Consider the following 12147-nt stretch of genomic DNA (forward strand, 5'->3'; position numbering starts at 1 on the left):
TTTAGTGTTTTTGATACCCTTATCACGCTACGTACGTAACGTGCCCTATCTTGAAAAAGACATCCTTTTTACGTGTTTTTTTGGTCGCGCATGGTATCCACTCGTCAATGTAAGTGCCCCCCCCCCCCCCCCCCCCGGATTTCAGTACTTTGGGGTTTGGGACATTTCAAACAAACTTCAACGGCATTGAAATTATTTGTGAGCCAAAAGGGTTGTTAAAATATGATCATTGTAATTTCATTCTATTCTGTCTCTCAGTGGATATTGCAAAGGGGAATATCTGAAAAAAAAATTTAATGCTATTGTCGAAGAAGAGAAAATAACACTGTTGAATTAGAAAAAGTTAGAAGTAAACAGTTACTTTCTACATTTCTGATGTACCAGCATCAACTGGGATGACTTTGGAAAAAGATAATACTTTTTTCCCAATAATTTTATTTTTTGATATGAGGCAGTACTTCAGTAATTTAATAGCAGGATCTTTGAATATTTTTTGGAAAAAGAGTAAAGAAAAGAGGGATACATATATATATTTATCTTTTTTGTGTGTTCTAAGTCACCCTGGTATCTCACTTAAGTCACTTCTGTCAATGGTGTAGGAATTCCATTAAAATGGTCTCCGTCATTTAACCCAAGAGAAATAGGTACATGCAATTAATACTGATCAATGAAAATCTCAGTTCATTGTACTTTTTACTCCCTACTGCCGAGATAAGTTTATCTAATGAAGTACTTATTAGATTATTTGTATTGTATTATTATAGGTGTTCCATGATTTATGTAATATAGGTACTATTGAATGTATTTTTCTTGCCATTGTTGGTTTGACTGAAGATATTTCAATGGTATACACCTAATTATACTTAAATAGCACATTTGTGATTGTCTGGTTTTTGCTTAAATTGTCGATGTGAAGTCCATCCAAATAAAAAGTTGATTTGAATAAAAAAAAATCAAGTACAACACCAAAAAAAAAATCATCAAATGGGATGTAAATGAAGAAAGTTGTGACATTTCAAAGTTTCGCTTATTTGCACTACACTGTGAAATGCATATCACAGATAATATGCAAATGAGAGAGCTGGTGTCATACAATAATTTTTTCATTTTGTATGTTTTTTGAAATATGGAATATTTCATTTTTTTCCTCCAATGAATTAGAACCTGGTTTGATTTCTCATGGAAAATGTTAAGTCTTAATTTTTACTATGCTGTAATTCATTGAGATTTCATGGGAATCTATCATCAATTCCATCAAACTTGAAGTGTTTGATATTTATAAGGGCTTTTCATAATGTGAAGTAAAGAAAGAGTTGTAGTGCAGTAGCTGTCTCAGGTATGTTATGATGGGGGAAAGTTGAAAAGAGAGAGAGAAAGTGACATAATATGGAGGCAATATAGAATAGAGAAGTGGGGTATGTCAAGGAGAGACAGAGTAGAGACTAGAAAGATGATAAGACACAAAATAGAGACAAACAGGCAAGAAGAGAGAGACAAGATTAGACAGAAAATTTTCAAGAAAGAAACAAAGATGTTCAGGCCCTCCCCGGGGGAGCGTTTCATGAAAGTTGTCAGCACTGACAAGTTGGCTTTCTCCAACAGTTGCCATAGTAACAGTCAGAGGCAAGTGCCTCACAGCCAATCAAAACCAAGGATTTCACTGAAATTGTCAGCACCGACAATTTAGTAAGTGCTGACAACTTTCATGAAACACCCCCCCCCCCCCCGGAGATTAGAAAAGAGATGGCCAAAAGAGCCGCACAGAATTAGAAAGAGAAGAAAAATGAACAGCGATAAGGATAGAAAGAATAAGATAAGGAGTGGAAAAAAAAAAAAAGGCTGGAGAAAATTTTCATAAGACTAAGGCTGAAACAGAGAAAGAAATAAAAGTAAAAGATGTGAATGAATGGAGTGGATTGGTAGATTTGAAAAAACAAGAAATACGTGTAGATGCTTCCATGAATATGACAATCTTCATTGCCAATGACACAAGATCACTTTCAAGGTCACATCCTTCACAGTCGATCAATTTTACCTACACAACAAATTTATGGGATTTATACTTTACGCTTTCATTAATACTGCCTCAATAAACGTTGCATTATATCCCTCCTCCGCACAATCTCTCTATACCTTCACTCATTCGTTTTATACATGAAGGGCTCTGTAACACAAATGTTTGCAATCAATCGCTGAACGACAAGATCATTGATGCATGGGCATTTTATTCAGGACACTGACCAGGAACCAATTTTTTTTTTGAATACTCGTTCATATTTGCGATCCATTGCATCCCTATCCATCTCTCTTTCTCTTACATTCTGCCTCCTCTCCCCCCTTCTTACCATCTTTCCTACCACCTGCTACTCTATTCTCGCTCCTCTCCAACTCTGCATCTTGTATTACTCACTCCCTCTTTTTTTATAACCCTTTTCCCCTCCCTACCCCTTCTCTTATCTCTCGCACCCTCCTACCTTTACTTCCTGGTATTCTCCCCTCTCCTTTTATTAGACCAGGGGAGTGTTTCACAAAGATTTAAGTATGACTTTATAGAGTCGCACTTGAATGCTGTCGCGTACACGATAAGAAACATGCAATCTATTTATCAATGTGCAGTAGTGTGCATGCTCTTAGCATGATCTGACCGATGTCCTACATTTTATACCGCATGCAACTAAGTCACACTTAACTCTTGTGAAACACCCCCCCCCCCCCCCCCCCCGGTGTATGTCCCAACTCCTACCCCATAATAATAATTTTGGCATTCACATTTGCTGGATACCAACATATGCTTCCTAACATCAGTTCTACTTATCCTTTCTCTCTGCCTCTATTCCACTCCCCTCTCTCTCCATCTTTTTGTGTCTTGCTCATCCATCTTGCTGCCTTTTTTCCGTATCTCTCTATACATCATTCCTACTCCCCTCTTCTCTACCTCTTGCTTTAATACTTGTCTTGAATACTCTAAGCCCCCCTTATATAGTCCTCTTTCTCTCTCACCATCCTCACCTATCATCCCTCCTTATTTCTTAATCCTCTTACCATCCATCCTCTCTCACTTCGTTATGCCCTGTATCTATGTTTTGAACCCCACCCGTAAATTATTTTGGCATTCATGACCAATCCCTACTTGAGGTATCTGAACAACGCTTTAAGCTCAAAATACATTCCCTGAAAAGAACCAGTCACAGCTAGTATTCCATGATCATAAAACATTTATTACTGATCACTATTACACCAACAAATCTCAACATATATAATCTATAAAATACAACCCGCATAATCCCATAATAATTTATTTCAACGTCTACTGCTCATGATTCGGGAAGACATAAACACTCTTCTACTTTGTTTCCATAACAACCATATCAAAAAAGAATTGAAGGAAGACTTCATATGGAAGATTGTTGTTTTACGACACATCAAGAAAGTGAACATGATAGATATAAATGGCTATTAATTTCAAGTCAATACACAGATCAAGGCACAAGTGAATAAAGAAAATGTTTCTTGATTAAACTAAAATACAATTATGTGAAGAAAAAAGAGTTTTGGTGTCGTATTTTGGATGGACTGAGTTCGAGGCCATTTTCCACCTTTATTTCATGATACTGGGTAATAACAAATTTGAAAATTCCTTACTATATTTGTCAGTTTCCATGCAAATTGAGATTTTCCATACAACTTGGTTGAGTATGGTTCGGTATTACTTTTGATTATATTTAATATTCTTCCTAATTATCAATATTTGTTGCTTTTTTTTTCCTTCAAACTGACAATTATGATCTAATTTTGATTTTTTTTTTCCAAGACAGTACCCTGATTAAACCACACAAGAATTCCCAAATATCACTAAAACAAGTTATCAAAGTGGGTGGAAAGCCGTAAATATAAAACATTTCTTTTTAATGTAAGTTCTGATGACCCTAATTATACTGATGTTGAATTCATGTGTTTTCTATTCACAAACATCTCTATTGCTAATATTTTCTTCTCCACAATTTAAAAACAATGTAGAAACATAAATTACCTCCATTATAGGGACATGAAATCAACGTATGAATAACCTTTAGTTTTCAAATCTTAAAATCATATCAAAATTGTTATAGATGTGATATCTTCTTACATATATGTTCCAACCAAGTAACACGTGAAGAGAAATGAAAGAATTTACATATTAAAATTTTGCAGCAAATAGATAAAAAGAGGGACAAAAACAGACCGTCTGAATATTTCCTATTCCATGAAAATTTTAGAAACAACAAAAATGTACATATATAGTTTCAAAAAAGCGAAATACTTTAAATTGCCATCAATTACTCATAAATCATGTGATCTGTTTTTATATAAATTCAATAAACAAACATGAAAACCAGACTTTAGTAGTCTGATCATTTTCTACTTTTCATAAAGATTTTTGTCAATCAATGACACATTTCAAAGATAATTTTGTTGTATTTCATATGTGATTTCTACTTATCAGTATCAACACAATCAATGTGCAGTGTCTCACAAACTTAAAACTCTTCAAACATATACATAAACTTTACTGATTTCAACATCTATAAAGAAACTCAATAAATTTGATAACTTCTTCTAAACAAACAGAACACTCAGAGTCATATTACCCATAACACAGAAAGAGAATTATGTACAGTAAACCAAGTTTTTGCCATTATCATTTTCATATTTTACACTTGCCCATTTAAATGAAAACCTTTATATATTGAATTATCATATAACACTATTACATACCTATTTTAGGAGTATGGTGTCTTCTAATAGTGATTGCTTGTGCCCAGTCTAAAACATAATTATTTACATCCTTTCTGTTTAAGAAAATCTGTGAATTCATTTCAACCTATCAGTTCTGTCACATTCATTACAAATATAACCATATCACTCCCTATATTGAAGGAGTGTTTAAAATGAGTCTAAAATAAATGCACCATAATGAAATGTATGAGAGTGTTAATTATGTTTTCATATATTCTAGGAAATATATCTGTGTAAATATTGCAGCCATTCAAAGGTAAAAGAAATCAAGCCTAATATAATACCTTGATTTTGCATTTGATAAATGTGTATTATGAATAAAGGTAATAATACAGTACATAAAGATGTTATATAGCATGATCATATTAAACAAATTAAAGCATAACGAATAACAAAGCAGTTAAGAACCTCCAGAAGTCATGATATGAATGTAAGAGTCTGTTTTGAAAAAAATAAAATCATAAAATGAATGCATGAAGTGATTGATGTATTTCAGAGTTATCTCTCATGATTTTCAATGCATTTATATTGCATAAAGGATTTGAAAATGTGATTTGAGTGGAATAAGAATGTGTAAAATAAACCGAATAATATCAACACATTCACTCAAATGCTTATGGAATAGAGCTTACAATGTAATAGTCAAATTAACATACATTCTGAACATTTCACTAGCACTGGTAAAATTCAATCAATCGGTTACATGAAAGATGACTCCAAGTTGTCAATACATTTCATATACAAGTACAATAAAGAGCATACAAATTATTGGTCATTTGAACTGTAATAAAATGAAATTAAGAATAAACGTTTCTTCTTTAAATATTTAAGGAATTCAAATATACACAAGAAACAGAACGACACCAATAGGTTTTTTAAAGAAAAGAGAACCATATTTTCCACACATGCATAAAAAAGTAGAATCCTGGGCTGTGTAACATAAAGCTAAGCATTTAATCTTAGGGCTGATTTTCAAAAGTGATCATACACAATAATCAATGCAATCAATCATAAAAATCAGCTCTAAAATCACTTCATAAGGTTTATGTAACAGGGCCGAGATCGGCATATCAGGTCCCATTTCAACAAAGTAGTTACGACATGGGAATGTGAAAAGAGCCATCAAACTTCACAGTTTATCATCTCTGTAATTATAGACTTCACACATCCAGGCACAAATTTTGACACTATCAATACAACCAAAACATAAATATACATATATTTCATCTAATCAAGCCATATTATTGAAGAGGTATATAAATCCCGGCAAGGCAGAATTAGTTTGGAAAAGGCACAAAGACATGCAAGATGGAAATACTGAAGTGGAAATGCAAGAAACAGGAAAAAACAGAGGAATGTGCAATAAGAGAGGAAGATTCAGAAATGTCAATAATTGTAGAAAATGGAAGAGATAATGAATTGAAAGATCGATATTAGAGGCACAAATGCAATATAAATTCTTCAGGAAAAACGGTAAGATTTTCTTGTTTTATAAGATTTTCAAGACAATCAAGATAGTTGAGTGATGGAATGTAAATCACACAAAGAAATATGTACAAATCACATCTGTATATTGTAAACGGGTATTATCTATCCATTCGATACTCCTAGAAGTCTTGCAGCCGAGTCAGCAGATTCAAGCATCTGATCTAGGACAGACGAGTCCTGGATTCCTAGGAGATTTGATATGATGTCATTCTTTTCCTCACCCTGTCCTCCGGAGAAGACATCCGAGGGGTTGGCAACATCCTGAGCCACCAGAGAGTCCTCATCTTCCAAGAAACTAGACACATACAGCCCCTGCTGCTGTGTTGGTTTCTTGGAGCTACTAGCCTTAGTAGAGCTTGCAGAGTTACGTTGGCTTTCTTGAGTGGATGTGGGCGACTCTGGGTTGAGAATAGGTATGTCTCCATCATAGTTCATTTCATCATCTGAGGCATAGCCATTCATTTGACCATTCTGCAGGTCAAGATCAGAATTCAACCAGTTCTCAACAGCCATTAGTTTATCAGTGTTTCCCTGCAGATCTTGTACTGCACCAGACCTCAACGCCTCATCAAGCTTTGGAGACTTGGTCATCTTCATAAGTTGAGCCAAGCTTGGACGTTTCTTACCTTTCTGACTAAGATGGAAAGGGACAGGAGTACCATTTCTGCTCTCCTTGTTTGACTCCCCTAAGGCACTGACACTATCACCAAGGTTGAGCGAAGTGTGGGACATATTATCTAGTTCTTGGTTGGCTTGAGGATTAGTTTCTGCAGTCATTTGGCCAATGTCCCCATTCATTACACTATTCTTGACACTTCCAGTGCCATCTACTTTCAATGACCAATTAGCCATGTCTTCTTTGTTTTTCTTGTGCAGCTTTATCATATGACGATGGCAGTTGAATTTGGTGGTGAAAGTTGCCTTGCAATCCGTGCAGTGGTAAGGGTGTTCAATTTCATGAACTTTCTCATGTTTCTCTAGTGTTGCAGCAGTCTTGAAACGCTTGCAGCATTGGGTGCATTCAAATCGAGCTCTGTTTTTCTTTCCCTTCGGACGAGACTTTGCATCAGAAGAGCTCAATCCAACAGCTGCAGCAATTTGGGGCACAATTTCATCTACATCATCACCGGAAGGCTGAACACTAACTACTCCTTCATCTTCAAGAACATCTTTCATTTCTTCTTCTAACCCTTCTTCTATCTCTTCCCCCATCACTTGTGAGGCACTTTCGGCAAATGAATCTCTAGCATCATCTTCTATCAGTGATCCACCATTTGTGGTTGCAACTTCATCTTCCCCTAAGGCATCGGTAGAATCACCATTCACAGCACCAACCTTGACAACACCCTTGCCAGTAAACATTTTCACTCGAAGTGGAACACCTTTAGATTTTTTCTGTGACTTGGAATTAGTAGTTGACAAGTCAGCAGGGATGTCTTCAGATTGCGTAGTGTCCCCCTCAATGCTCTTTCCACCGTTACCGTTGTCTACTCTCAAACACAAGGGAGCTTCTGAAGTAAGTTTAGCATCAAGTTGCTTATTTACTATCTCTACAGAAGTTGATGCTACCTTCTTGGCTTCTGGGTAAATGCCAGCAAAGTCAATTTGTGGATGATTCTGCTCATAGTGACCTTGCAGCTGTGTTCTTGTAGTACATTTGAATCCTTTGCATTCTGGACACATGAAGGGTTGATCTTGACCTCCAGGTACAGAACCTCCTAGACTACCAGGCCTTGCACCACCATGACGCCTTACTATGTGTCTCTCACAATTGGATTTGGTTGAGAAGTTGGCACCACACTGAGGGCATTGGTAGGGCTTAAGACCAGTATGGGTGAGGATGTGTCTTCGCAGAGAACTGATCCAAGGGAAGCGCCGGCCACAGTACGGACAGCACTGTTTGCTCTCAAACTTTGTTCCCCTTCTTTCCTTTCTCTCATCTTTTGCATTCTTATCACTGCTATCTATTACTTTGTCATCTTCCACAATATGAAGTGCTCCACCCGATTCATCATCTACCAATGAGTTTTGCTCCTCTACTTTTATTGACATACTTAAATCCATGGTTTCACTAGCAGAGTCTTGATTGAAGACATCAACATTTTGAATGCAGTCAAGTCCCATTTCAGGGGGTTGACCGGTGATGTTAGTCAAGATTTCCTGGCTCTCCTCATCCTTGTAGTCATCATCTGTTTCATGGAAAATCTCAGTAATTGTTAGGGGTGATCTAGATTCTGGTGGTGATAGAAATAGTTTGAAATGATTTGAATCAGTAGCTGCCAGCATCTTACTAACACTGGCAAGTTCTCCACTGGAGTCTGAACCAACACTGTTATGTGGAGATGGACCAAGCTTGATCTGTTGAGATGCGCCAACTGGAGTGTTGGGTGAGATGAGAGGGACCGCAGTCTTTGATGCTCTTGATGTGAAACGCAGACCTGATGAAGACTTGGCCATTAGTTTGAACTGCATAGGTGTGGCACTCTTTGGGATGAAGGATTGCTGGGATTCAGAATGATCTGAATTGCTGTGACGACGTACTATATGAGCTTCAAGGTTTGCTTTCATTGTGAAGGCAGCTTGGCAAAGGTGACATCGATAAGGTCTCTCAGCTGTATGACTCCTAATATGTGTCTTAAGATGGCTTCCACGGTTGAATTGCAAAGGACAATGTGGGCACATCAGTGCATCAGTAACTGCATTGTAAAACTTATGGTAGACTTCTTTGAAGCGATAGATTCCAAGTGAATTTGCAGGCTTTACAGAGAAGTTCAGAGGTAGAGCAGATTTAGGCATGGACAGATCGATTGGGGTGTCTTCAGTAAATATTGAATTTCTGCGTTGACCAATCTGTGCAGTAGTGTTAGAGTTCTCCGGGGATTTCTTTAAGCTAAAATCTAATGGCTCTAGCTGCTCTCCTTGATTATCAAAGTTAGGGGTAATGCTTCTCGACTCACTCTTTACATATTTAGGAACCTTGATGATAGGGGCATTCTTCTCATCTTCATGCTGGAACACAGTGATATAGGTCTCCACTTCATCTGCTTTCACTTCTTCATGGCGCCTCATGATGTGCCGAGCACAATTACTGAGGCTACTAAAGCCTACTTGACACTTGGTGCATGTGAAAGGCTTCTGTGGCGTCTTCTCATGAACACGCAGATGGTTTTGTAAGTCTCTGAAGAATTTGAAATCCCTGTTACATATCTTGCAAACTGTGCATGGTGAGCTGTACTTGCTTTCATTGTCATGCTTGGGGCTTGGATTGTGAATAATGACTTCTTCTGCTTCTTCTTTGGTATTCTTGTTATGCCGCTTCCTAACATGGCGCTCACAGTTGGCTTTGGTGGTGAATGCAAAGTCACAGACCTTGCAGGCGTATGGGCGTTCTCCACTATGTGTGCGCATATGTCTAACAAGGGTACTCTTGTCTGCACTCGCATAATCACACAGCATACATTTGTAAGGCATGAGACCCATGTGGCTGCGTGTATGAACCTTCAAGGTGCTGGAGAAGGGGAAGACTTTCTTGCAGTATTTGCAGGTATGGATTCCTTTCTTCTTGTTAACAGATGAAAGATCACAAGGTTCCTCCTCTATTTCCTCTAGTGATGCACTAAATTCTCCTTCCGCTTCAGCTGCTACTATACTGTTAGCTAAATTCTCAGGAACTTCTGCTGTTGCATTATTCTGACTGGCAAACTCACGAGGTGTGTGCATTTCCATGGCAACATCACCAGACTTGGGCTCAACTGCATTGTCCACTCTACACTCTGATCCTTCAGCGACATCTCGTTCTGATTTGATGTGTGGGAGACTTCCTGCTGTAACACCCTTGACTGGGGAGTGCTTCATGAGCATTGGCTTAGCCTGAGCAACGTGGAGCTGTGCACCTAGAGGATTTGAGAAGTGCTTCATTGCTAAAAGAGGTGAAGCTTGAAGATGTTGTTGAAGCAAAGAGCTTTTGGCTTTCTCTGGAGATGTGAGTGACGGTCGGCTCAGCATGCTATTCAGGATAGGTGCTGGGCGGATGGATTCAACCATATCAATGTCTTTGGATCTTAGTGGTGACTTATTGGGTGATGGTTTAGGCACTTTCTTAGGTGACTGCGGAGGGGTTCTTGGTTTGAGATTCAGCGCAGCAAGGAATTCATCACGTGATACCTCATCATTTGAAAGTTCAATATTCTCGCTGTCAGCATCCATCTCTCCAACACTACCTGTGGAATGCTTTTTTTCATAATGAAGGTTTAAGGCACTTTGACAGGGAAAAGATTTATTACAGTCCTTACACTCATATAAACTTTCTAGATCAGTTGTTCTGGGAGAATTCTTTTCACACCACACCTGAGCAATGAGGGCAAACTTTGGAGAGGAAAATTCAGCAAAGCCCAACTCGGTCATACTTGAAAATTCTTTCTCACTAGCTGTGACAGGGGATGGGGCTTTGCTTCTTCGATGAGCCATGTGGACATGCATACGGAGACCCTTCTGGTTGCGGAATGTTTGATTACAAATCATGCATTCCAGTACTTTGTTAGGATGTTGCTCAATATGAGTCTGGAGACCATATCTACATAGAAATGTTTTACCACATATAGGGCATGAGAGTTCTTCCTCTACTTTCTTCTCCTCTTCAACGCTTTCACTCACACGTGTCTGTGTTTCCCCTGAGGACAAGTCCATAGGCATATTAGAGATTTCTTCATCAGAACTTTTCATACTAAGGTTCAAAGGCTTTTTCCCTTCTACAAGTACCTTCTTTTCTGGGGATTTCTTTTCACTATGATGCACCTTCTTCTTGGCAGGTTGTCCTTCCCGCTGTGCACTCCCACCTTCGATGTCAAGGTTTTCGATGACCCTTCGAGAGGGAACACGCTTGCGGGGCTTGGCGTAGTCGTGCTTCACCACATAGTCTGGAGGAGGCAGCTCACCTCCTTTCTCATGGGTTCGGAGATGACGATGCATGTTGCCATTGGTGGTGAAGGACATGGAACACAATGGACAGGTGAAGGGCCTTTCTCCAGAATGGATCAACATGTGACGGTCCAAGGAACTGGTCGAGCTCAGCTTCTTTCCACAGATGGTGCAAGAGTGAGAGCTGGCAGCGTTGTGGGTGCGGACATGGAGTGTAAGCTCATGAGCAGTTGGGAAGTCAATGTTGCAGACCTGGCACATTAAGGACTCAGGACATTCAAAAGGACGTCTTCTCTTCATAGAGTTCTGTAAAGAAAAAAAGGGAGCATTTTGTTAATTTTCTTAATTTTTTTACAATATGAATTTTAAGAATTACAAAAAGAACAATTGACATTATCAATATCATCATATTCAACTGTTTAGATAAAATAAGATGTATAAAAGAGGCATCCATACAGATTAATTCACCCTAGCAAAACTCTGTAACAATGGCAGAATCTTGTCAAGTGTCTTTCACAGCAGCAACCCCCACATCCACCATTGTGTTAAGTATGCTGAAATTAGAGAAATAACAGGAATCCTACTGGAAGATGGGGCAACAAGCATTTTTGTTAAGGTGCTAAAGTTTCATTCAACATTGCTTAAAAGAAACAAGAAAATTACAAGAATCCATCTTTCTATTTCAAATGAAGTATCAAGACAAATCAAATAAGGCAATGATAACCATGTCTGACATCACAGCAATAAAGTATGAATTTTAAAAAAAGCAGGGGAAAATTGCTTATCTCAATACATGACAGCCATTAATTTGGTAATGTGCCAATATTCATCATTTTGTGTGCATCCATCATTCCCGTAATATATAGAACATGTAAATGTATCATGGACCAAAATAAATGACTAAAGCCAGAGATCATGTTTTAGGATTTTACAGCATCGATAAATGATCGTTACAATGGAGAAAGA

The 12147-nt window shown here is 38.0% G+C and overlaps 1 protein-coding gene across 1 annotated transcript; it reads right to left on the reverse strand.

The window, feature by feature from the left end:
- Positions 1-3197: 3197 nt before the first annotated feature.
- LOC129253942 (ras-responsive element-binding protein 1-like) lies at positions 3198-11490 on the reverse strand. The gene has a single exon (XM_054892381.2). It carries the CDS (start codon positions 11479-11481, stop codon positions 6367-6369), a length of 5115 nt encoding a protein of 1704 aa, XP_054748356.2. The 5' UTR covers positions 11482-11490; the 3' UTR covers positions 3198-6366.
- Between the last annotated feature and the right edge of the window lie 657 nt (positions 11491-12147).

Source organism: Lytechinus pictus, chromosome 2, assembly GCF_037042905.1.
Source record: "Lytechinus pictus isolate F3 Inbred chromosome 2, Lp3.0, whole genome shotgun sequence".
Taxonomy (NCBI): domain Eukaryota; kingdom Metazoa; phylum Echinodermata; class Echinoidea; order Temnopleuroida; family Toxopneustidae; genus Lytechinus; species Lytechinus pictus.

Bases quoted from the DNA above. Each gene is read 5' to 3' on its own strand.
- LOC129253942 (XM_054892381.2), bottom strand. From the start codon at position 11,481: ATGAAGAGAAGACGTCCTTTTGAATGTCCTGAGTCCTTAATGTGCCAG.